This window comes from Schistocerca nitens, chromosome 2 (assembly GCF_023898315.1).
Source record: "Schistocerca nitens isolate TAMUIC-IGC-003100 chromosome 2, iqSchNite1.1, whole genome shotgun sequence".
NCBI lineage: Eukaryota > Metazoa > Arthropoda > Insecta > Orthoptera > Acrididae > Schistocerca > Schistocerca nitens.
Genome location: NC_064615.1, coordinates 439741104 through 439768512, shown reverse-complemented (window position 1 = coordinate 439768512; position 27409 = coordinate 439741104). Strand labels below are relative to the sequence as shown.

The 27409-nt window shown below is 41.0% G+C and overlaps 1 protein-coding gene across 1 annotated transcript in view; it reads left to right on the top strand.

Annotated features, from left to right (window-relative positions):
- Positions 1-27409, top strand: part of LOC126235074 (Down syndrome cell adhesion molecule-like protein 1 homolog) — a 190267-nt gene that overhangs the window by 7115 nt on the left and 155743 nt on the right. Inside the window, exons 2-7 of the mRNA XM_049943808.1 lie at positions 8923-9055; positions 10478-10636; positions 10763-11047; positions 17091-17259; positions 21061-21185; positions 21316-21741. Coding sequence (XP_049799765.1) covers positions 8923-9055; positions 10478-10636; positions 10763-11047; positions 17091-17259; positions 21061-21185; positions 21316-21741 — 1297 coding nt within the window. The remainder of the gene's footprint in view (positions 1-8922; positions 9056-10477; positions 10637-10762; positions 11048-17090; positions 17260-21060; positions 21186-21315; positions 21742-27409) is intronic.

Here is a 27409-nt window from a genome sequence, read left to right as displayed (position 1 = left end):
TAGGGTAATTTAATACGCCTGTGTTGCATATACGATATTGTATATCAAATCTGTCAATGCTCATTTCTCTGACTAAATGGCTAACACCAAAGGTCAATAAATAAATAACCGTGTTATGCATCGTATAAGGAGAAAAGCTGGGCGCCCTGAGCTGAATTTCGGCAGCATATCGACCATGGTCTTCCGAGACTGGAGTTTATTTTTCTGCGATATTGGTGCTCCTACTACAGTTATGAGAATATACTCATCGTCATGATGGATCTCAATGGCTCCAATGGACTAGCGATAGAAACAACAGACATATTTTATGCTCGAACATGCAAGGTTTCTCAGCGACGCATGTTCCTTGAGTCCGAAAATGAGCTTGTTTGCAGCAAGACAAATATCCACAGAGGCAGTGCAACGACGTCCGGAACACGGTGGTCTGTCAGTAAGGTGACCATTGTTGCAGCGTATCTTCGCACGGTAGCAGAGAGTGGCGCGCTCTCTCATTTTAACAACATTGTCAGTCAGATTAATGTTTATATTTCAGGTCATGGTCTTGGTGTTCCCCAATACTACATTTGGTATGTGTGGTTTATGACATTTTACATGAGAAAATTTTGAGCAGAATATTCTTATAACTGCATGTGAAACCAGTAGACTTGAGGGGCTTTAGTGGAGTCGATGGATAACAGAGAGAAAGATGGATTGGGCCCATAAATTTTGAGTTCAGCGACCAGGATGTGTGAGTGATTCTGGGGAGCAGCACTCAGCGGATCGTATCTGCAGAGGGGCTTCTGGCCATAGCACTCTCCTCCTTCCACTTAGGATCAGACAGAAGGGCGCTGGTTCACAAAATATTTACCTGAGCCGGGTGGCAGTCCATTGCGAAGTTGGCCAGTTGGTGGAAAGTGGGTGGCGGAAGCTATGTAAGACAGATGGCTGTAAACTGAGCCCTTGTGAAAATCGTGGAAAGTTCATAAAACTCCGTACATTCTCATGTTAGAAGCTGGGGCGATACGGACAGAGCAGCTGGTGCACGTGTTTAGTGGAGGTAAGGCTGTAACTGCCTTAACACCCTGATATCAGGAAGTCGCCAGGTTCTTTTATCAAGCAGCAAAAACATATTTCACGGGCACGACTGTCAGGGAAGCTTAACAGTCTTCTTCCAGAAATTGGAAATGGTGGGCCCAGAAAGATTAAATCTCTCTGTAAATGAGAGACTAAGTCCTACCTAGGTAGATTTTTTTGGCAGAAACATGGCCATGCTTACCATGAGAATGACGCCTCCCTAGTCTAAAATCTCTTTTCTTCAGACGAGAGAGATTTGAATTCGCTGATTGGCTCCCCTCAGGATATGCAAGTGGAGGGTTGCTCCCCGAACGTGGAATCCCTTGTACTGTGTGTGGGTTGGCTACCAGGCCAACGGAACAGTCAACAGTGGAGATTCAATGATTAGAGAATAGTTCGATTGGTTTGTGCAATGTGGGGGCGGTTTCGTTTCTGCTAATTCAGCTCCATTACCGAGGCTTTGTCAAAAGTGGTTGTAATTCTTTGCATTCTTTATCTTGTGGTCCTCGGTTGGTGGAGAACCTTAGGTCTTTCGCTAGTGAGTGAGACTTGCAGGTGGTGGACTAAGAGCCAGAGGCAGTTTCCAACTGTACTGACAGTGAAACTGCATATCATCGTATTGTGTGTCACAAGGATGAACTTATTCATCCTGAGTCGGCCATGGACGTTTGACAATTCCAGCATCCACTGCCATGCCTGAGAGTCAATTTCATTTGGCTAGACCAGCAAACTGGCGCACCTCACACTGAAGTCTGCGGGGATTTCAGGGCTCTGATAGGGACGTTTCCCGCGTTGTGATAATCATAACACCTGACCGCATAGTCTACAAATCCTCATGGACGCGTCACAACATAACAGATGCCGCAGCCCACCGCTCCTCACACACAGCGCACCTCTGTCTGCCGCCGCCTGAAACAAGGTGAAAGGGTAAAGTATTGCTGCACTTGCATAGGATTGTTAAATGATATTCACAGCTCCCTGTTCTCAGGTGAACCCTAGTTTGAGGTATACTTGGTCTTAGTTGATTCCATCTGAACAGAGCTGGGCCTGACAGTGGATTCATGTAAGCGAAGTCAGATTGCGTTGCAAAAGAGATTAGTTCAGGGCAGAAATTGTACAGGTTCCACCTCAATGTACGCTTTGCCAATCAAACACCATTCCATTTCTGATTTGTGTTTGTTTGTTTGTTTTTTTTTGTGTAAGATTTAGCAGCTAGTTGTAGCTACAAAAGGATTAATAAAATTTGTCATTTCTTTGTAAACTTAAATACGCAAGTATTTTCAACACACTCCCTCATCAACTCATTGTTTGTATTTAATTCTGGTGGTACATCGGTACACCAGAAATTTGAGGTTCAATCTTATAATTAAATAATTCGATTATTAATTTGAGTTCTGAAACGTTTAGCTCACGATTTCTAGGTTATTTAGAAGACAATACTTTTCTTTACGTAAAAATAATAACATTTAGCATCACACAGACATATATTTATGATTAAAGCACGCGACAGCTTGCACTATTCTCACTGACATACAGGGTGGTCCATTTATAGTGACTGGGCCAAATATCTCACGAAATAAGCATCAAACGAAAAAACTACAAAGAACGAAACTCGTCTAGCTTGAAGGGGGAAAACAGATGGCGCTATGGTTGGCTCGCTAGATGGCGCTGCCATAGGTCAAACGGATATCAACTGCGTTTTCTTAAATAGGAACCCCCATTTTTATTACAAATTCGTGTAGTACGTAAAGAAATCTGAATGTTTTAGTTGTACCACTTTTTTTGCTTTGTGATAGATGGCGCTATATTAGTCACTAACGTATAAGTACTTGATATCATGTAACATTCCGCCAGTGCGGACGGTATTTGCTTCGTAATACATTACCCGTGTTAAAATGGACCGTTTACCAATTGTGGAAAATGTCGATATCGTGTTGATGTATGGCTATTGTGATCAAAGTGCCCAGCGGGCGTGTGCTATGTATGCTACTCGGTATCCTGGACGACATCATCCAATTGTCCGGACTGTTCGCCGTATAGTTGCGCTATTTAAGGAAACAGGAACTGTTCAGCCACATATGAGACGTCAACCACGACCTGCAACAAATGATGATGCCCAAGTAGGTGTTTTAGCTGCTGTCGCGGCTAATCCGCACATCAGTAGCAGACAAATTGCGCGAGAATCGGGAATCTCAAAAACGTCGGTGTTGAGGATGCTACATCAACATCGATTGCACCCGTACTATATTTTTATGCACCAGGAATTGCATGGCGACGACTTTGAACGTCGTGTACAGTTCTGCCGCTGGACACAAGAGAAATTACGGGACGATGACAGATTTTTTGCAGGCGTTCTATTTAGCGACGAAGCGTCATTCACCAACAGCGTTAACGTAAACCGGCATAATATGCATTATTGGGTAACAGAAAATCCACAATGGCTGCGACAAGTCAAACATCAGCGACCTTGGCGGGTTAATGTATGGAGCGGAATTATGGGAGGAAGGATAATTGGCCCCATTTTATCGATGGCAATGTAAATGGTGCAATTTATGCTGATTTCCTACGTAATATTCTACCGATGTTACTACAAGATGTTTCACTGCATGACAGAATAGCGATGTACTTCCAACACGATGGATGTTTGGCACATAGCTCGCGTGCGGTTGAAGCGGTATTGAATAGCATATTTCATGACAGTGGATTGGTCGTCGAAGCACCATACCATGGCCCGCACCTTCACTAGATCTGACGTCCCCGGATTTCTTTCTGTGGGGAAAGATGAGGGATATTTGCTATCGTGATCAACCGACAACGCCTGACAACATGCGTCAGCGCATTGTTAATGCATGTGAGAACATTACGGAAGGCGAACTAATCGTTGTTGAGAGGAATGTCGTTACACGTATTTTCAAATGCATTGAGGTTGACGGACATCATTTTGAGCATTTATTGCATTAATTTGGTATTTACAGGTAATCACGCTGTAACAGCATGCGTTCTCAGAAATGATAAATTCACAAAGGTACACGTATCACATTGGAACAACCGTTCAAACGTACCTACGTTCTGTACTTTGATTTAAAAACCTACCTGTTAGGTTAGGTTGTTTGGGGAAAGAGACCAGACAGCGAGGTCATCGGTCTTATCGGAGCAGGGAAGGACGGGGAAGGAAGTCGGCCGTGCCCTTTCAAGGGAACCATCCCGGCATTTGCCTGGAGTGATTTAGGGAAATCACGGAAAACCTAAATCAGAATGGCCGGACGTGAGATTGAACCGTCGTCCTCCCGAATGCGAGTCCAGTGTGCTAGCCACTGCGCCACCTCGCTCGGTCAAAAACCAAAAACCTACCTGTTACAAACTGTTCGTCTAAAATTGTGAGCCATATGTTTGTGACTATTACAGCGCCATCTATCACAAAGCGAAAAATGTGGTACAACTAAAACATTCAGATTTCTTTACGTACTACACGAATATATAATAAAAAATGGGGGTTCCTATTTAAAAAAACGCAGTTCATATCCGTTTGACCTATGGCGGCGCCATCTAGCGGGCCAACCATAGCGCCATCTGGTTTCCCCATTCAAGCTAGACGAGTTTCGTTCTTTCTAGTTTTTACGTTTGACGCTTATTTCGTGAGGTACACTCCTGGAAATTGAAATAAGAACACCGTGAATTCATTGTCCCAGGAAGGGGAAACTTTATTGACACATTCCTGTGGTCAGATACATCACATGATCACACTGACAGAACCACAGGCACATAGACACAGGCAACAGAGCATGCACAATGTCGGCACTAGTACAGTGTATATCCACCTTTCGCAGCAATGCAGGTTGCTATTCTCCCACGGAGACGATCGTAGAGATGCTGGATGTAGTCCTGTGGAACGGCTTGCCATGCCATTTCCACCTGGCGCCTCAGTTGGACCAGCGTTCGTGCTGGACGTGCAGACCGCGTGAGACGACGCTTCATCCAGTCCCAAACATGCTCAATGGGGGACAGATCTGGAGATCTTGCTGGCCAGGGTAGTTGACTTACACCTTCTAGAGCACATTGGGTGGCACGGGATACATGCGGACGTGCATTGTCCTGTTGGAACAGCAAGTTCCCTTGCCGGTCTAGGAATGGTAGAACGATGGGTTCGATGACGGTTTGGATGTACCGTGCACTATTCAGTGTCCCCTCGACGATCACCAGTGGTGTACGGCCAGTGTAGGAGATCGCTCCCCACACCATGATGCCGGGTGTTGGCCCTGTGTGCCTCGGTCGTATGCAGTCCTGATTGTGGCGCTCACCTGCATGGCGCCAAACACGCATACGACCATCATTGGCACCAAGGCAGAAGCGACTCTCATCGCTGAAGACGACACGTCTCCATTCGTCCCTCCATTCACGCCTGTCGCGACACCACTGGAGGCGGGCTGCACGATGTTGGGGCGTGAGCGGAAGACGGCCTAACGGTGTGCGGGACCGTAGCCCAGCTTCATGGAGACGGTTGCGAATGGTCCTCGCCGATACCCCAGGAGCAACAGTGTCCCTAATTTGCTGGGAAGTGGCGGTGCGGTCCCCTACGGCACTGCGTAGGATCCTACGGTCTTGGCGTGCATCCGTGCGTCGCTGCGGTCCGGTCCCAGGTCGACGGGCACGTGCACCTTCCGCCGACCACTGGCGACAACATCGATGTACTGTGGAGACCTCACGCCCCACGTGTTGAGCAATTCGGCGGTACGTCCACCCGGCCTCCCGCATGCCCACTATACGCCCTCGCTCAAAGTCCGTCAACTGCACATACGGTTCACGTCCACGCTGTCGCGGCATGCTACCAGTGTTAAAGACTGCGATGGAGCTCCGTATGCCACGGCAAACTGGCTGACACTGACGGCGGCGGTGCACAAATGCTGCGCAGCTAGCGCCATTCGACGGCCAACACCGCGGTTCCTGGTGTGTCCGCTGTGCCGTGCGTGTGATCATTGCTTGTACAGCCCTCTCGCAGTGTCCGGAGCAAGTATGGTGGGTCTGACACACCGGTGTCAATGTGTTCTTTTTTCCATTTCCAGGAGTGTATTTGGCCCGGTCACGATCAATGGACCACACTGAAGTTCTGTTCTAGTACCTGAGAACATACTCTGAGATCAAACATAGTGAGCTATCTTAAACAGAAATCCTCCACCATATCAACCACAATGGATTCCGAAAACATATATTTGCGAAAACCCACTCGCGCATTTCCCAAATGCCACTATGAAAGCTATAACTCAAGGCAGTGACGTATATCCAGCATTCCTTGACTTACGAAAAATATTTGACACAGTACGCTTATTAACGTAAGTATTGGCGTATAGGGTATCAATTCAAATTTGTGACTAGACTAAAGATTTAGTAAGCAGGATGTGGCATTTTATCTTGGATGGAACGTAATTGACAGAGAAGGAAGTTACTTCAGTTGTAGCCCAAGCAAGTTTTCTGGGACGCTTTCTGTTTGTGACGTGGCAGACAACATTACTATTACTCTCAGACTAGCCATGGATGATGCTGTGTGTAACAATTGACGGGAGTACAAAATGGAATGAGCACGTAGGTTCTACCGTATGTACAGCAGGTGTCAGACATCCGTTCATTGGTAGTATACTGAAAAATGGGGGACCCCCACCAAACAGGACTAACTCTGGCTACAAACAACGATATCGCGATTGGTCACAGATTTGTGTGGCCCGTAGGAGAGTGTTGCTCACATGCTGAAAGAATCTCAACTCAAAGGTAGGCGTCAGTTATCCCACGAAAGAATGTAATGTGTGTGTATGTGTGAAATATTACGGTACTTAACTGCTAAGGTCATCAGCCCCTAAGCCTACACACTACTTAACCTAAATTATACTAAGGAAAAACACACACACCTATGCCAGAGGGAGGACTCGAACCTCCGCCGGGACCAGCCGCACAGTCCATGACTGCAGCGCCCTAGACCGCTCGGCTAACCCCGCGCGGCCCCACGAAAGACTACCTTCGAATTATGAAGAAACAGTATTAGGTGAGGAACCATGGATATCCAAAATCCCCTACGTATCGCGCCCGTACGGGAAGCGAAGGCAAAATGAGATTAATCCCAGCGCGCACAGAGACTGTGAGGCAATCATTCTTCCCGCGAACCATACACGAATGGAACAAGAAAAGCCTAATTGGGTGATATAATGGCTAGTGACCTCTTCCACATACTTCACGTTTTATTTTCGACACAATCATTCTTTTTTTATTTCTCAAAGTTTCGAAATAGGACAAAATATTTATAAATTATAAAATTTGTAAATTTTTCTGATATATAGAAAAATGGACAGCATTTGATGTATATAGGTAAAAAGGTCACTATAATACTAGCGGAAGATATTTAAATACAAAACTAACAGGTGCGCTAGTGAAATGGGCAATTTTGAAACCTCCACCAGTGATACAAATTTATTCACAGCAATAAATACGACACAAATTTACAATGCTTGCTGTTTAAAATCTCCACCACTTGAAAATGACTTCACATAGATGGTCGCCATTTTCCTTCACAAACATTCAAGTCTTTTACGAATGTTAGGCATCATATCTTGAAGGTCTGGCAATGGAATTCGATTAACTTCTTCTCGAATTCGATTTTTCAGTTAGTTGATTGTGTTTGGTGGTTCACACAGAAAGATCTGAGTTTCCAAATGATTCCACAGGAAGAAATCACACTCTGAAAGCTCAGGGGATTTTGGAGGCCAAGAAATGTCCCCTTTCTTGGAGATGAGATGATCAGGAAAGATATTTTGTAACGCGTTAATGAAATGCAGCCACGTATGGTATGTGGTCCCGTCTTCTCGGAAGAATGTTTACAGCTGCAGGAAAATTGGCGAACTGTCGCACTAGTAAATGATTTAAAATGTGAATATAATGTTCTGTGATTACAGCAAAAGCTTTAAGGCGATCGTCTTCAAAAAAATAAGGTCCTATGATTCCAAACGACGATACGCCGCACCACATTACCACTTTCTGACTGTGAAATGGCGTTTCATGAAGCATTTCTGAGTTTTCACGCGCCCAGTGTCTAAAGTTTTGTTTATTAACAAAGCCTGACACACAAAATCTGACCTCATCGCTCATGATCAGCCTGTCGCACAGGCCTGGGTTATCATTCATGAGTTCCATTCCTGGGCACAGCGTAGTCTCTTTGGGAGGTCGTCCGCATTCAGTTTTTGCACTATATAAAAATTTTATGGGTGGTACTGCAGTTCCATGTGCAATATTCGCCGTACACTGCGAACCGAAACGTTAACTTACAGCGCATGCTTGAGAACGCCTGGGACTTCTATGGAAGACTTTTTCCACTCTTGCAACTTTCTCTGCTGGCGCACATGTTTTACACTTCGAACCCTCTTTCGTACAGTATCACCCGTTTCCTCAAAGTTCTGTACCCACACTTTGATAGCACTTGCTCCCCGGACTGGGACATGACATGCAAGATTGTAATGAGCACAATATACACGCTACACGGCCCCGTAGTTGCCGCTGTTTTTGTGAAACGCCTTCACGGTCCACGATGACATTTCGACTGAAATGATACAGGTTCGTTGTCCAGATGGCACCTCACCCGTTTTTTGATTCCCAACGTAAAGTGCTATTTCCAATGCTGCTAAATAGGTCGTTTGACTGAAGCGTCTGTTATTTATATATACTGAGAAAATGTTAATGAATAAAGCTAATATAATAACATTTTTTGCTGCATTTAACACTTATTTTCTGCTATCATCACTACTAATTTCTATGGATTAAAATGAATCTTTTTGTATGTATTTGAAGAACTATTTTTTTTTTTAGTTTTATGTCTTGATTCTTATGAAACAGGCGTACCTGCATGTGATTGGCCCACCGTATATCAAACCAATGCACGACAAGAGAGTGGTTGCTGGAACGACTGTCACCTTCAACTGCTATGTCACGGGGTACCCCATCAGCAGCATTTACTGGGAGAAAGATGGTGAGTTGTTGCGACTGAACGGTTGTTGCTTGTCGTATTATCACCATAGAGCCTAGCAATATATTATTGTGCACCGTGTGCGATGCAGCTTCCTCGACTCTTCAGCGGCTCTAGACTGCTGCTAGGAATGTTTTCGTTTGTGCTGTGACACATGAAGATATTGCGTATCGGTACACATTAAAGGATATATGGTTTGCCTGACTGGGATACTGGACACAGAGAGAGCTCAGAATCTGCTGACCACAGCGGTTATGCACTTAGGGTTTGTCACGGCCACACCGCCCTTCGACACCTGCACCTAGGAATGGGAGGTCACTAAAATTACGGGGGCATTTCCCCAAGTGGACATCTGAAATTTGTTGAGCCTTCAAAGAGAGGCATTCAAATCAAAGACAAGGTCATCTGAAACTCTCTGGCGGAGATTGAGTGTAAGCGGTAGTCATCGGTTTTTTTCCTGGTATAACAAAAAATTTAGTGTTTTGAAATTGATCCCAATGGTTTAGAAAACTTGCAGCTAGGGTATTAGAGCACATGGGCCAAGAGCCAGGATTATGACTGTTACTAAGCATAACTGTTATGACCTGATGAAATTACAATCATGTGGTCATAACATAGATCTTTGTCTGGGAGATTGTTGATAGGAACTACAGCGTATGAAATATTAGTTCACTTTATTACATGGATGATAAAAAGATATTACTTAACTTTATTCAGTCATTGCCACATTATACGAAATAATTTGAATGTACGGCCAAACAGAAGCTAAACGTCGATGTGGCGGACGAATTTGAGTGATAAACACTTACCCGATTTGGTCATGGATTATTGAGATATGTGATAAGTTTACAACATATAAATGTGGTGGGGTATTTTCGGACACAAGTAAGTATTGAGCTTCGTAGACGGTACGTGTGTGGTTTAGACCGTTCGTTCAGCACCAGCATCAACCACCTTATTCTGCTTATCGCGGTTATTAGTTATAGAAGAAAGTGGAAAAGCTCTTATGTGTCCCAAAGCGTAAAGTAGTGATTCCAGTTGAACCACATAATTACAAGATTCGGCAATACCAGACAATTTCTGCTAATAGGACAACATAGTACGTTCAGTGAGGAAGGATTACTTATAATGTTAAATTTAATTTGTTGCACCAAATAATCAGTTTATCACAGCTCAAACATTTAAGTTTATCAGCTCATACATTTAATTTTAGCACTACTAGTTTTTAATCTTTCCTTAATTTCCTTGCCCCTTATGGGGAAGAGTTGGCTCGTAAAGATACAGCGTGCCGCTCTCCACCCACAGGTTTTAAATTAGTACAAGTAGTTTTTCATTAACGCTGACCTTCAGGTAGTCATCTCGTACTATATACAGTGTGCCTTTTTCGGAAATCAGTTGTTTTCTCATTTAAAGTGTTTGTTTCAGGAAGACCTCTTATTGATACTCACCGCCAAACGGTGTTTTCAAATGGAACGCTTCTGATCAGAGACATCCGTAAAGTGGACGACGAGGGCGGGTACGTCTGCGTAGCCAGCAACCCAGATGGAGACACCGCCAGAAGGAAGATGAATGTTCAAGTTATGGGTAAGCTGACTACATGGTATATCAAACACGACGGCGCCAAATTAGCGTTTATGCAAATATGATTGACCAACTTTGTGTAACCGAATCTGTAATATAGATTTAAGCGTAACGACCATTCTCTTTCAGAGGCGCCGGAGATAGATCCCATATTGGTCAAGTCTAACCTTCAGCGAGGAATGAGAATCCATCTGACATGTATTATCAGTAAAGGAGATTTTCCAGTGTCCATTCGTTGGCTAAAAGATGGCAAGGCAATTCCTCATGGGCAAGGAATCACAGAAAAGACAATAGACGATTACTCGAGTACACTGAGCTTCAACGGCCTCGCTGTGAATCATTCTGGAAATTACACTTGTCAGGCGTCGAATGCGGCAGCCATCACGAACTACACGGTACCGATAATAGTAAATGGTAAGCACATCACTGTAAAGAGTATTTTAACTTATAACTGATTAATGCCCTCCAGCACAGTATTAGCCTTGTACTTGAGGTAATATACGGATAAGATATTTCACATTTGACGCAATAATCGTTCTACTTCCAGGGAATACATCGTTTGAAGTTCTGTTCCTAAGATAAATACTTAGAATTCTAGGAAGAATTATAAGTATTTATCTTCGCTACAAAATTATTTGTTCAATTTACTTCATGATTATGAAAAGCAAGAAAAGTGGAGGAGTGGTTAATGTCTCTTGAAAGTTGATTGTACTTCCCAGACCAACTAACTGAACAGCAAAGTTTATTTCCCCACCAACTCCTCGTCAAGATTTTGACTATCCGTGTCTTCCGTAAGCCACATCAGGCGAATAGGTTAATAAGGTGACGATCGATTTACTCGCCCCACTTTGTCGAACCGATCTGGCGCCAACACCAATTGCTTTTGTATCTGCGGGACGTTAAAACCTAACATACATTCCTTTGTTTGCGACAAGTGGCATACACTATCTTAAGCAGTCGCTATTGCGAAATATTCTCCATAAAAATTATGTCAATAGTTGACAGTCTGTTGATATCAATAGAATACTTCTAGGAAGAATGTTCATCAACTGGACTGTACATAGCAATGAAGAAACCATTCCAAAATTTATTTTTCACGGTTTTACTACGTTTGTACACGCAGCCAGATTTTTCAGCTAACCCAGTAAGCGTACCTTTTTCTTAGGTTGAAATTTAAGAGACATTAAAATTTTTCACTTTTAATCCCTCTCTATCATGAAAGACTGTTTCAATGGATTAGATGAATTCATTTTATTTTCATACAAATTGAGCGTAAATACATTAACTTGACAATATCTTAAAGATATTAGTTTGAAATTTTTATACCAGCCTCTGACGGACATGATGAGACCCCATGTATAATACGAAAGACTTTTTCGTTCATAATATTTATTTAGCATTCATCATTATCACATAATAACACTACATAACGGGAAACAACAGAAAACACACTCATTTTATAAATACAGTATTATGAAAAACATAGGTTGCTACTCACCATACAGCAGAGATGTTAGTCGCAGATAGGCAGAACAAAAAGAATGTCAAACAAGTAAGATAAGTGAAACACAGGAAAGAAGGATGAACGTTGGGTAACTTGTTTGACAGTCTTTTTGTTGCGCCCATCTGCGACAAAGCATCTCCGCTGTATGGTGATTAGCAATCTATCCTTTTCATGATATTATCATTATTCCAGCCTGGATATTCAGTGTTTCATTTTATAAATAATTATACACTCTATAACACATTCACATTTTAGTCTTCAATACAGAAATCAGTAAGATATTGGCCACAGAGTTATTTCTTAGGTGCTCTTTTGTATGATTCACGTTTCAGTTCTTTTTCCGCAGTAGTAATAATAATTCTGTAAACGGGTAAATCAGTTTTACAAGGATGCTGGGAATGTCTTGGAAACGCAATTTAAGAACAACAAAAATAACGTAGTTCATACATACAGGCATTTACATACCAAAAGTCTAGTTTGATAAGGATGGAAAAGGTAGTCTGTGGTCTTGCAGTGGGAACCATCCTAGCATTTGCCTCAAGTAATTTATGAAATTTAAGATAACTTGAATCAGGATAGTCAAATGGAGACTAGAGCCTGCACTCTGGCAAATACAAGGTCACTCTGTTCAAAACAGTGCTGCCTCATTCGATTTTTCCCCAGCGTACAATACTGTTTCACAGAGGCGTTATGTAATATTGTAAAAATCTAGTGCAACACTGTTCATTCACTGCTCACTTCCAGTCACTGCACAAACTACATATACAATGCATACATTACTTCATAATGCAACACTACATAAACTACCAATTGACGTCACCGCCATAGTGACGAAGTGTAGTTAGCCTTTGTGTGTGCCGCAACATGCCATTTTCTGGTTTTGAAAACTCAGTGGCACTGTAGCCAGGATCAGTATGGAGAGGAAATCTAAGACCATCATCAGTTTTCATGGTCACAGCTTGATACTTTTTCAGGTGAAATTTAAAACATTGACTAACTCTCGCATGTAATAGTGATTATCCTCGGTAGATATCTTAATGCTCTCTGGAAAGCCAGCCACTGAAATATTCTCCTGACCTTCTTTCTTCAACAGTTTGAAAGTTAACTGCAAAAATCAATCTAACGCAAAGTGAAATGTTGTGAAAAGTCTGAGTAATTAAATTCTTAGGGCTGAAAATAGCAGCTAATCAGTGGGGGAGCGACATTTTCTTCAATTATAGCACACGTGGAAAAAAGTTTCGGTTTTCTTTCGTGTATTTCTGTTCCTTGAAAAGACAATAGCAATTATACGAGGAGCAGACAAAAAATTTCCGTTTGAGGGCGTTGCTGCAGCCCATTTGCAACGTAGCGTGACACCGATGCGGGTATACAAGCAGCAATATGTACATAAGTGACTGGTGGGGCATTCGTATCTTTCCAACGTGCGTGTTGCCAATACTGAAACGTGAACTATGATGACGCTATTATAAATGCGTCTAAACAGCACCAACGTGCTGTTATTCTTTTCTCGGCTGCCGAAGGACAAACGCCGGCAGACATCCATCGGATAATGAAGAACGCCTGTGGGGTAGCATGTCTTTCGAAATCCACCGTTGTGAAAATGTGCACCAAGTTCCGTCCCGCTGATTCATGATAACGCTCAAGTGGCCGCCCCATAATCCTGATTTTTCACCATGCGATTATTACGCCTTCGATACCTTAAGAACGGCCTTGAAGTTCGACTATTCCTATCGGACGAGGATGTGCAGTAGGTAGCTACGGATTTCTTCATGCAGCGGGACACAGTGTTTCACCGAGCGGGTATCTTCAACGTGGTGCCTCGGTGGGATCATTGCCTCTATGCTCAGGGCGGTTTTGCATGATTAACATACCGATTCTGGACTGTACGACCTTCGAACGGACACTTTTCAATCGCCCCTTATACTTCAAGCTTTCTCGAATTACAGCGGAGCTTTTCTAAAGAAGTCTCGCAGTATTTTCGGCGTTCTTTTCTCAACCGTGATCAGAAATTGGAAACTTTCCAAATGCGTTAATCGGTATTTAAAGGCCGCCCACATTCCGTTCGTGTGCTAGTGCAGCATATTCGATGGAAAGTGGTTGGCAGTCGTCTTATGGTCGTAGGCAAAGAAAATTTCATAAAGATAAAAATATTTTCCAAAAGAATTATGACCGTGATTGCAGGTTCCAACTATACATCCATTCTTCATCGATCCTCACACTCTATGAATCACCGAAGTATCTAAGAATTATAAGGCTTTGGCCTGCGCGATCAGAGCGCCAGCTTATCTTTTGAATAGTAAACAAATTATATTCCTGAATAAGCAGTAACTTTTCCCTATGCGTTCGATGCAATTTCTCTGATAATTAACTTACAGCAGTTAGACCAAGTCACTATGCAATGAAAATTCCTTAATGGCGACTGTTGGCAATGCTCAGACTACACAAATGAATCTAGTCGTAAACAAAGAGGTACGTAATCAAGACGGAGAAGCTGTTTATGCGTTACTGCGCTCTGGGCGCCAGCAACAAGCAACATTGGCCGCTATGTTTTTAAACGTCACGCCTACCGAACGTTTTTACTGGACTGATGCAACAGATGCTGGATAATCATATCTTTCTGGGATCTAAATATAAATTAAAAGTATTTTATTGCTACTAAAACATGATCAGTGCAAGTGCAGTGTATAGTTGTATTAATCGTAGTAATGATACACTCGGAATATCGGACGTTAGCTAGGCACCAGAATGTTTTCACATACATTTCATATATGTAACTGTCAGGTCTGACAAATTTCTACATTGTATTTTCTGGATCTTCGTCGTCATTTGTAGTGTGAGGCAGCTGATTTTAATATAATACTCTTCCTTACTGCATTTAGTGAGTCATAGTGTAACGACAATACAATCCGCCTGTTTGTCCAGAGTAAAATTAGGTGTTAAACAATAACTACAATTGGCATATAGCCTATGCAGGTATATAAACTCTAAACTAGTCTTTGCTTCTTGTACAAAATTACTTTGAAAAACAACGAGCTAACACAACAATGGATAACCAACATAGGGCGGCAACAAGTGGCGGCCTAATCAGTGTAGTTATATACGCTCTCCTCATCTTAGCACTTCTGGTAGATGCTCTTTTCTGAGAAACAAAAATCCTAACGTAATGTTTGTGTGTGTCTGTGTGTGTGTGTGTGTGTGTGTTTGAGAGAGAGAGGGAGAGAGAGAGAGGGAGAGAGAGGAAACATGACAGACCTATATTCCATTATTCCACTAGAACTACTGAAAGTTCCTCAAAAAACATGACCCCAGAACAAAAATATCTGACCCACATACATGGAGTTTCCACAACAGTAGCAATAATTAATAAGCAATAAGTACCAACGACGTATATAAATATATTTATTTCATAAACGGTACGGCAGAACTTCCTAGAGCGAAACAAACTAAACGTCATTCAAGTCAGAAGTGTAATAACTGTAAGCAAGAGTTGTACAGAAATTCGCCATTGTCTGCTGGGTAAGATACATCATTAATTACAGAAATGCGCATGTTTATATTAAAGTCAACAGAATAATGCAGCAGCTCGCACATCGCAAACATAACGCTTGAGATGACATAGTACACGAAAAATGCACTTTATATTTGGGAATTTTTTCCAAAAAGCGTGGTGCGGCCAATAAGAAATCGGTACTGGCACTAACAAATGTTATTGTATGACAAACAAAACCATATGGTTATGTGGTAGCAGACTAGTATATCACTTAACATGACGTTACAAAATATGACGGCTAAGTTGTACTCGTACCAGAGACAGATGTAATCCAATTACAGTTTCATCTTGGTAAATTTCCACCTCAAGGAGTAAACACCGCAAGGCAAAGAGCGCTGAGCTCTCATAAATGCGAACTGACAATGTTTATTTTCTATGTTATGTGCATAATTATCGTTACATAATAATATTACTGTTAAAGATCCCCGCATGGGGACTAAATAACCCGTAATACATAAAAATCGATCATAATACATGATACATTGCACCACTTTATCTAAACAGTAGGTAACATTTTCAGTGCGAGCTATTGTTTGTAAGGGATCCGCAGTGGAATACCTTCATTAGCACCTTCTTCCTGATTTGGGTTGATAAATACAACAATTGGCTACTCCCTGCACCGATATCTGCATGTTCCCTAACGAACACTGTCGGTTGTATCGCGACAAGCAACTGATTTCGCATCATTTCCTTGCCCTTCATAATAGATGCATTCAATGTCGCGAATTTGCCTGTACCATTTTCAGAGAGAGTCAAAGTCCACGTCGAACCACCAACACTTTCTCCTCGCTCGTGTTCAAGCTTTCATGAACTGCGATCGGTGAAAGTTAATACCCACATCCAAACTTCGGATTTATTTTTATTAGATGATGGTAAGCATACGGATATCTTCTCAGTGGTCGTGAAAATACAGCTTTGGTAAATCTTCCAGTAAATTGTAATTATGTTATTTATTTAACTAATTCCCATTTAACTACCGTGTGCAGTCAACAAATCTGCGTACATTTCTCCTGTATTCTCGAAAGATATTTCATCATTAATGTGTCGAAGGTGGAGGAGCTTAAGGGCGCTCAACGTCGAGGTTATCAGCTCATTAACGTGTCTCGTTTTTCCTTCATCATACTAACAGCTATCGAGCGTGTTACCGCCTAGATGTTACACTAACAATGCAGTTCTACTTTTGATTTTAGTCAGTACCTTGAAATATGCGTAATTAAAAGTAAAAAAAAAGACAAGAAATGCACACTCTGTTCAAAACTACCAAAATCTATTACTGCAAGCAGTGTCGTAGGGAAGAGTGACAGAGCATTATTCTGCACGTTTAACAACAATATGTACATATTGTCTGCTACCTGTAGTAAGTACATCGTTCTTTTCTAAACCATTCTGCGTCACTTTCACAGTACCTCCGTCGTGGCAAACAGAGCCCAACGACACAGAGGTAGTGCTTGGTAGCAGTCTTATGGTGGACTGCGCAGCTGATGGTTCTCCCATGCCACGCATTCAGTGGAAAAAGGAATCACCAATTCCTGTGTCTCCGTTCCAAGATATACACAGAACAGAAAATTTCAAGTAAGTGAAAAAAAAAACAAGTAAATAAATGATTTTTTATAGTTGAATACAAGTATATAGTAGTAGCTTTGTCAGCACTATGTTTTTCGCTAACTATAGTTCGTCTAATCACAGATAAGGATATAAAAGGCTTCCAACAAACATGTTGCTCATAGTGCTGCAGTAGTATAGCATTCACTTCCTGTATATTTGAATATTTTGCAATAACTGTGAATCATAACAAAGGTTATAGCAAAAATAATATTATAACGGTTTAGAGGGAGGTCTAAGATCTTTTTGCATCCTTATGAGTCAGTATTTATCAAATATAATGGGCTTAAGATGCTAAACTCGTTTATTTGAAGACAAAACGTGAAAGTAAATACATAAAACTGAAACCAGTAACTTTTTTGAATAGTTATTTATTATTCCATGAACCGGTTTTCGAACCTTTTCCGGGTTTATCTTCTGATGGCTTTCTGGAAGTTACATATCTGTTTCTAGCATAATTCTGGGTGCCGGCGTGCGACAGTATGGGTAGCTTTTTTCTGTTAGTGTCCATCTGTCTGCTTCCATTGTGATGATCATTTGGCACATCACTTCACACACTTTTACACAATATGCATGCATTTACACTATGATAGTAAAACTTTGCCAGCATCCACCATGTGTTAAGATAGTATCTTGGTATTCGTGCTTACCAGTTCTCGTTTCTCCTGGTCGATGTACTGTCCTCTAAAGAATTTATTTTGTGACATTCCTTCTAACCTGACAACCGAATTGCACGACTTGCAATACCTCATTAATTTCTCCGGATATATCTGCGGAGCAACATGAGCACTGAAAGCACTTTTTGAACTCCGAAATTTACATTACTCTTTGTAAATTTCTTAGGTTACGACACAGCGTCACGTTGTTAAAACTTCTGAAGCCATTTTGTGAAGGCTTGTTACCACCAGCAGTTCCTGAATCGTGTGCCTCTCCCCGTCTCTGTGTACTACAGATTATAAGTATCTCGAAACGTCCAGAGTTAGCTTCAGCTTTGGTATTTCGCAGCTGCCGACAGAACGTTTCATTGTCAGCAAGAGTTTCCAGTTACAGCAATGTTTCCCACCTCAGCTTTCCCGAACTGGTGTGATTCGCAGGAACTGCATTATTATTAGCTTTCTAGTTCCTCGCGTTTCGCGTAGTCGTTATAGAAGCACAGAGAAATAGCAGCAGCTACATTTGATTCACACCTAACTGGACGTCTGTCACACTACCACCAATACTGGATACTGTAATACTGGATAACTCTCGAAATGAGAATATGCGATGGGAGAACTACTGTGAGTGAGTAGGAAGGAAATCAGTTTAAATAAGATCACAGTGTGCCATAATGGCAAACCGTGTAACGAATAAAATCGCCGATAACAGAGTCCAGTCCAGAAAGTTAGAATAAATTTTACAAAATGTCCACCAGCGCAGAAGACATAAGCATTTAAATGTCGAATGCTCTGGAGAACTTACTCTGGTTTCGAACTACAACTATGCCAGTTGAAAGGCCTGAAAAGGTCAAAGAGCAATAAGGTGCGTCTCATAGCATACTTATGTGTAAAACGAAGCATGGGGATATACATCGAGATATGTTGAATGAAAAGGGTTTGCCTGTTAAAAGAACAATGTGTGAAGCCTTTGTAGACTACTGTAACAGAACGTTGCGGAAAGATCTCTCACAAGAAATTCTGGTCATACGTAAAGGTTATCAGTGACACCAAAGTTAAATGTTCATATACTCCTGGATGAAACAGGAACCGAATTATAGGACAGCAAAGTAAAATCAGAAATGCTCAATATCGGTTTCAAATGTTTCTTTCCAAAAGAATATATAGCAATAATACCTTAGTGTAATTTTCGCACCACTGAAAGGATGAGTAATACAGATATTAGTGTCAGTACTGCTGAGAAACAATTGAACTCGCAAAAATTAAACAACGCTCCAGATCTGATAGAATTCATAACAGATTCTAAGTAGAGCTTACAACTGAGTTGAATCCCACTGTAACCATAATATACAGTAGAACTCTAAAAGGAAAAGTGTTTAGAAGGAAGCACAAGTCATTTCTATCTACAAGGAAGACAGCCGAAGTTTCCACAAAACAACCGTCGTGTTTTTGGATATTCATCTGTTACAGAATATAAGAATATATTCTGAGCTCAAACATGCGGCATCTCAAACAGAATGACCTCACCGATTCCAAACAGAATGGGTTCCGCAAACATCGGTCTTGCAAAATCCAACTCACACTTTTCTCACGTGTCATCCTGAATCTAGTCAGACAGGTGGATGCTCTACTTATTCAGTTCCATAATGCATTTGACTCAGTACCACCCCAAATTTTATCCACAAAAGTCCGATCGAATGGAAATGGAAAGTTGAGACTGGACTGAAGATTTCTTGTCAGGGAAGACGCAGCATGGTATCATGGATGGAGAGTGATCGACAAAACTAGAAGTACGTATCTTCAGGCGTGCTCCAGAAAAGTTTATGGGGACTCTTGGTGTCCATATTGCAAATTAACGACTTAGCAGACAATATTAACACAAAACTCAGATGTTTTGCGGATGATTCAGTTATTTATAATGAAGTACTGAGTTTCACGAATATCCGAACTTACATTGATAATGTTTCACCGTGTTGCAAAAGATTGACAGTTTGCTTGAAATGTACAAAAATGTAAGAATGTGCATTTCACAAAGCACAGAAAATTAGTATGCTGCGGCTACAGCATCAGTAAGTCACAAATGAAATCTGTTACTTGTTTTGAAGTGCAAGAAATAGGAGTAACAGTTTGAAGCGATATAAGGTGGTAAGTTCATTCATTGGTAACCTACTTGGAAAATGCTAGCAGCCTGCAAAAAAGATAGCTTACAAAACACACGTGCGACCCTCCTAGAATTTTGCTCAAGTGTGTGAAACCAGTATCAAATAAATCAAAGGACACTGAACGCATACGAAAAAGTCCAGTATGAACGGTGAGAGATTCATTTGATCCAAGCGAAAGTGTCACGAACATAAGTCCTAAACTGGCAGACATCTGAAGATAGACCCTAACTATCTTGCAAAAGCAAGCTTACCAAATTTTAAGAACCAGTATTAAGTGAAAAACCTTGGACCATAATTCATTCTCCTACTATCGCTTCCATAGGCCAGCGTGCACAGTGTCATTTAAGCAGTCCTTTCCGTGCTCCATCCGCGACTGGAACAGGAATAATCCTTAATAACTGGTGCAATGGGAGTTCCCTCAGACATGTACTTCCTAACAGTTGGAAGAGTATAGATGTAGATATACGTGTACATGGCAGCCGTTTTTGATATTACGCAAGAAGAAACAAACAGAACTTCAAGTTGGTTCATATTTATTGTTAATTCCTGGTCTTGCTGCCCTTGCATCGGTAGGTATTTCTATCTACCTAATTTTGTTGTGAAGCCTTGCCATAACAGAAGAACAGGCACTTGAAAGACACGTTGGTCATGGGTAGTCCAACTACAGCTTCAGTAAACTTTGCGGAAGTTTCTTCTGAGAAACTGACAAGATTTTCATGCTCATTAAGACAAGATAGGTTTATTGTAGAGTAAGAAAAATTTAAAATACGAGCTTTGCCGTAAAAGTCTTTGCTTTTGAGGAATGTCATTTTCAAATACACACAGAATTTCTTGACAATATGTAGTAATTAGTAACACGTTCTATACACATAACAACAAAGTCTTACAGTTACTCTAGACTTGTATTTTGCAACTAATGTACAGTATATCATTTTCTTCATCTGCTGCTGTTATAGAGTTCTTGAGAATGGCAGTCTGTGGATACAAGCCGTCCTTCTAGAAGATAAAGGCTATTACGTCTGTGAAGCCAATAGCGGTATCGGAGTTACTCTCAATAAGGGAATCTACATCACCGTACATGGTCAGTACTTACATGTGTAAGTTTCTTAATTTTTCGCCGTTGATATTTAATCATTGTAACTTGAACACACATTATCGAGATCAGGCACTGTGATTCTCAAACTTAAAAAAGGAATCTGTTTCCGTTTCAGTCCCAGCAAGGTTTTCCACAGCATTTCACAATGTTACTGCGAGAAAAGGCAGCACTGCAATACTGGACTGCGTAGCTGACGGAGATAAACCACTAGAAATAAAATGGCACCATGCAAACCGCTTGCTTAAACCGGATCACGTAAAAATGGACGTGAAGGAAGAAAACCTGGATTTGGGGCTTCGATCAAAACTGACGATAAAGCATGTTCATCGAGACGATTCGGCTTTATTCGGATGCTTAGCCAGCAATAAATATGGCAGTGACCGCATGGAATTCCATCTGATTGTTCAAGAAAATCCAGAACCACCATTTAACGTTCGTCTGATTAACTTTTCGAGCAGAACAGCCAATATTAGCTGGGAGATGCCTTATGATGGAAACAGCCCGATACACACTTTCATTATACAGATCAAAAATGTTTCAGGTATGAAACAAGTCATGTTATTTATGTATGTTGTCGGTCATAGCTTATTATTACAGTACTATATCATTGGTTATGACTTCCTTATTGGCAAAATATGTTTTGTTCATAGATTATTATTATAGCATTTTGTCTCCCTTATTGGCAAAATATTATGTTTTTGTGTCTTTCTTCGTTCACTTATTTAGGTGTCATCAACGTATCTTCAAAAATCTATTAGCTACTGTAGTACTCTTGCAAGACTGTTTCTAAAGACATATTTTAAATGAAAGCACCTATTATTATTCATATTTCTAATTGCACTCTTTTGTTTCTATGTAATATTTACATTTTCAAAGACTTTTTTGCAGTGAAAAACGATTTTGCATGTGCAAAGCCGATTCTCTTTGTTCCATAGAATGCCTGTCATTAAAATTTTAAATGTAGCTATTCATCCGTTCAGTATGGGCCCGAGTCTTAAAATATTTTACTGTATATTATAATACATTACATTATATTATATGACGTATGTTGTCACAGACAAGGTGGTAATGGGACCTGTACTCACCAAAGTAATAAAAGTAGATATGGCTAATAATTCCGCAAACATAAAAATTATTTACAACGCAAAGGGGGACATATTTAATTGTTGTAGAGGACTATAATTCGAGAGTAAGAAAGGGAAGAGAAGTAAAATAGTAAGAAAATTCAGTCTGGGGCAAAGAAATAAAAGGAAAACCGCCCTGGTTCAATTTTGTACATACCACAGTTTAATGACTACTAATGCTTGAGCTAAAAACCATGAAAGGAATTTGCATAAATGGAAGAGATCCATAGCCACTGGAATATTTCAGATGGATTTTATAATGGCAAAACAGTGATCCCAATTCCAGATAACTGTAAAACATATCTAGGGGCAAATGTGGACTCCGATCATACTTTATTGCTTATGAACTGCACATTAAAATTGAAGAAATTGCAGAAATAAAAGAAGTTAAAAAGATGCAACCTGAAAAAGTTGAACGGACGAGAGGCTGTTGAGAGTTTCAAAGAAAGTATTGGGCAACTCTTTTTGAAACAGGGGAAATGTAAACCACCATGTTATTCAGTTTGTACACTGAGCGAGATGTGAAGAAAACCAAGGGGAAATCCGGAAAAGAAACTAAAGTGCAGGGAGAAGAAATAAAAACTGATGACATTGTAATTCTATTTGGGACCTCCAAGAACTTGTAAAACTTACTCAACATAATTGATAGTGTATTAAAAGGAGATATGAAATGAAGATCAACAAAACTAAAACGATAGTAATGGAATGTGTATTCATTAAATTAGGCGATGCTGGGATAATTAGAATAGGAATTAGAATAGGAAACGTAAAGCGGAAGTAATAGCAAGTAGGTTAATTAAAGCAGGGGATTCTGAGAGTACAAAAATAGTAAGTGAGATACTTAAAATGGTAGATGGTTCAAAAAATGGCTCTGAGCACTATGGGACTCAACTGCTGTGGTCATCAGTCCCCTAGAACTTAGAACTACTTAAACCTAACTAACCTAAGGACATCACACACATCCATGCCCGAGGCAGGATTCGAACCTGCGACCGTAGCAGTCGCACGGTTCCGGACTGCGCGCCTAGAACCGCGAGACCACCGCGGCCGGCATGGCAGATGGGTCTTACTATTCGGGAAGCACGATAACTGACGATGACGGAAGTAGTGAGGGTATAAAATGTGGGCGGACAATAGCAAGGACAGAGTTTATGAAAAAAATGTTTAGCATCTAAAAGATGAACATAAATTTAAGTGTCAGAGAGTCTTTTCTGGAGATATTTGTCTGGAATGTACTCTGGTATACAGGTAAAACGTGAACGATAAAAAGTTCAGACAAGAAAAGAATAGAAGCTTTTAAAATGTGGTTCCAGAACAGAATGCTGAAGATTAGATGGCTAGATCCGGGGCAAAAAAAAAAAGAAATTTAAGAAAAAACTTCTCTAAAAAAAGAATCTGTTGATAGCATACATCCTGAGGCATGAAGGGATCGTGAAATTTATAATGGAAGGAAGTATGCGGGGCAAAATTTATTGAGGCAAAACAGGATGTGACTACAGTAAGCAGGTTGAAATGGATGTAGGTTGCTGTAGTTATGAGGAGATGAAGAGGCTCGCATAGGACAGACTAGCGTGGAGAACCGCATCGAACCAGTCTTCAGACTGAAGGTCAACTACAGCCCTGTATTGTATCATATCACTGTGTTCAGACATCATATTTGGCGTCAATCATTTTAAAAAATGTAGCACATACCGATACATATTCATTGTTACTAAATACTGCCGCTTACTTTGACTCTGACTTGTAGGTGTAATATGTATACGAAGAGGAGTCCGTCGTGGATTAAAAGTGCACCCATTACTAACCCTGATTCTCTTTCATAAACAATTTGTTGCATCTTGGTATGCACTTTCTGTCATATACCATGGACTTTGTGAACCTACTGTGCTTCTTGTTAAGAGTAAACAACGCTTCTCTGTATCCCAATTCCACCGTGTGCACTGGCGTGTGAGGTTATTAAAAGAATTTACTTATTTTTGACCCAATAAATTTTTCGAAAAGCGTAATGGAAACTAATACTGCGTTTTCAGCAGGATGGTCCAGAGAATAATTTTCATTTGCTACTCATTTCTCAAGCGGGGGTATTTCTATTAGTGATCACTGAAGATAGATGGAAATAGTGGAATGTGCATGGTGCGTGGGGGGTGAGGGACAAAAATGCCATGAAATAATAATCTATTATAAGCTTTCCTTTACCTACCTTCTCATCGTATACCAAAAACAGAACAAACTTACTGATCTGATTCTTGAAGAGAGGGGGGGAGGGGGATGATTTTTAATAAACGTTCTTCCGTCAGCAATATCTTTATGTAGAGACTATAGGAGCTGGATGCTCTTCGGAATGGAATAAACTCTGACACTTGCTAAATTCAAACATTTGTACTGACTAACAAGAAGCTACAGGAGGAGGGTATATATGATTCACATACAAGATAGAAATGTCATTACTTATGTGTCAGAAGAAACCCAGCAACAAGGTTGACAATGATGCCCACATTTCCAATAACTCAACAAATTCCTGGTTATATATAGCCTCCCTGGCTTGCGACTATTCATCATGATCAAGAAATTGAGTATTGTACATTATATGATCCTGTTGTGGGTAGACGACAGCTTGAAGGCCATTCCGCCAAAATCATAGTAATATCTATTAAAATCCGCTTGCGCAAGTCCACATATAGATCCTAGTATTCGTTTGGCACTGTGAAAATAGAATTAATTTGTTATTAGGATGACAACTTGATCCAGTGATTATACTCGGCGTCTGCAAACAAGAAAACAAAAGATGTAACAAAGAAAGTATTTGGACTCGAACAAACATATTTTGTACCACAATATCGTCAGGGATCATTTTAAGGTCCCTCACTGAACCGGTCACATTCGTTTACCTGCAAACCTACGCAGTCAGTCGAGACCAGTAGGGACGGTGCAGTGTGAATGTGAAGTAGCATTTTGTGGAGTTATTTGTGTAGTGAAGAGTCAGGCTATTGGTAATCAACTTTTCTATTGTATTGCGACTGGCTGGTATGAAGTTATAATAAAGTCTTCTTCGTGAATATGGTATTATTTTAGAAGATGAAATTCGCCTTAACGCAGAGATATTATCACCAGAGTGGAAACGGATGCTGTTGTAACGTTAATACATAGTTATGATGCTGATAATGACGAAAACTTCACTGAAAAGGATAGAGATAGGCAAGTTCGAGAAGAGGCAGTGAAAGTGAATTCCAACCGTCTCCTAATAAGAAGTTTAAAGTCGAAAGTGTGATCACGGTGTTCGATGGCAACACACTAGAGAACCTGTTTCTTCAAAGGTTTCAACAGTTATGACAAGCTCCTGAAAAGATACTTTAAACTGAAGATTAAAAGCAATATTAAAAGCGTACTGGACGATGTAACAAAGAAAAGAGAAGGGATTACAGTTTTAAAAGAAAATTGTACGCTGCAATTCAAAATCATCAAGCAGAATGTAATGTCGAAGTTTGATGAAGCGCGAGAATGCTGTTCTTCCGTTCATTACTGACATTTACAACGTTGGTTATTGGGTGTAGTCAGAAACCTCGGGCATATAAACTTAATAGCGTCACTGGCACTTATTATTGGTTTTAAAAAGGAGTTTAGGATAATATCACGCCATATTACTATGCTGCAAGCACGGAAACTTAATGACGACGAAGAACAGCTGATTAAAATGGCTGGTTCAAATGGCTCTGAGCACTATGGGACTTAACATCTGAGGTCATCAGTCCCCTAGAACTTAGAACTACTTAAACCTAACTAACCTAAGGACATCACACACATCCATGCCCGAGGCAGGATTCGAACCTGCGACCGTAGGGGTCGCGCGGTTCCAGACTGAAGCGCCTAGAACCGCTCGGACACACCGGCCGGCAGCTGATTAAAAATCTCAAACATTTGCTGCTGAAGTCAATACGCACATCACGACAGAAAACACGCAAATGGGTTCTGTATGGGACTGTGATCAGAGTCAGTTCAAATATGAGTTTTCTTTCGAAAGAACGCTGTCCATGGAAGGAGAGAGAAACACAGTCTTGGCGTAGCATTCAGTCAGCAGGGCAATACACACCTACACGATTGATATTGCTTTATCAATGGACAGACGACGGGCAGATGAACACCATGTATGCTTCCAAGAACGAAACGGAAAGTCTGGACTCCGTATGTTAAGAGAAACAGAAAATCGGTGCCCTCCAAATGTCTTCGTAGATGGAAGTGTGGACGGGAAGATGATGAAAGAACGCCTGAAAACGATTTTCTCTGTCAGTTTTGAATCCACATTTATCGACAAAGTTACTCGTACTTTGTCACTCCTGGTCTGGATGTAAGGATGGACAAGTTGTACTGCAAGCCTCTGGAGGCAAAGATGTAGTTTTACAAACTATTGTACCTCAAACCACAAAATGTGCACAGCATCTGGACCTGTATTCTTCAAGCAATATACAACGTATGCCAAGAGAATAACAAATTTTCTTAAACTACGTTCCACGAGCATGCAGCCAAAACTGCAGGCCGGCCAGGGTGGCCGAGTGGTTCTAGGCGCTACAGTCTGGAACTGCGCGACCGCTACGGTCGCAGGTTCGAATCCTGCCTCGGGCATGGATGCGTGTGATGTCCTTAGGTTAGTTAGCTTTAAGTAGTTCTAAGTTCTAGGGGACTGATGACCTCAGAAGTTAAGTCCCATAGTGCTCAGAGCCATGTGAACCATTTGAACCAAAACTGCATGACAGATTGTTTATTACGAGAATGCATTCTGTCATTTACAATCAATTATTTGCGGGAGTATACAGACCAATGCTTCGTTACGCGTGGCAGAACGTTGTCTGTGATACTGGTGAACCTGTAGACAACTTTAAAAGTATCATTGATGTGGCGTTCAGTACTGATATTATAGAACGTATGGTTACCACCTGTTCAACATCCTTTTCGCCATTATGCGTTTTGTAGTCATTCATACTGCCTTGAACATTTTATTGAAAGTCTTCACATGCATTTGTAGTTATGATACATGCGTTGCATTTGGCTTCTACAATGACATCTGCAGTGACATATAGAGCAAGTTTGCAG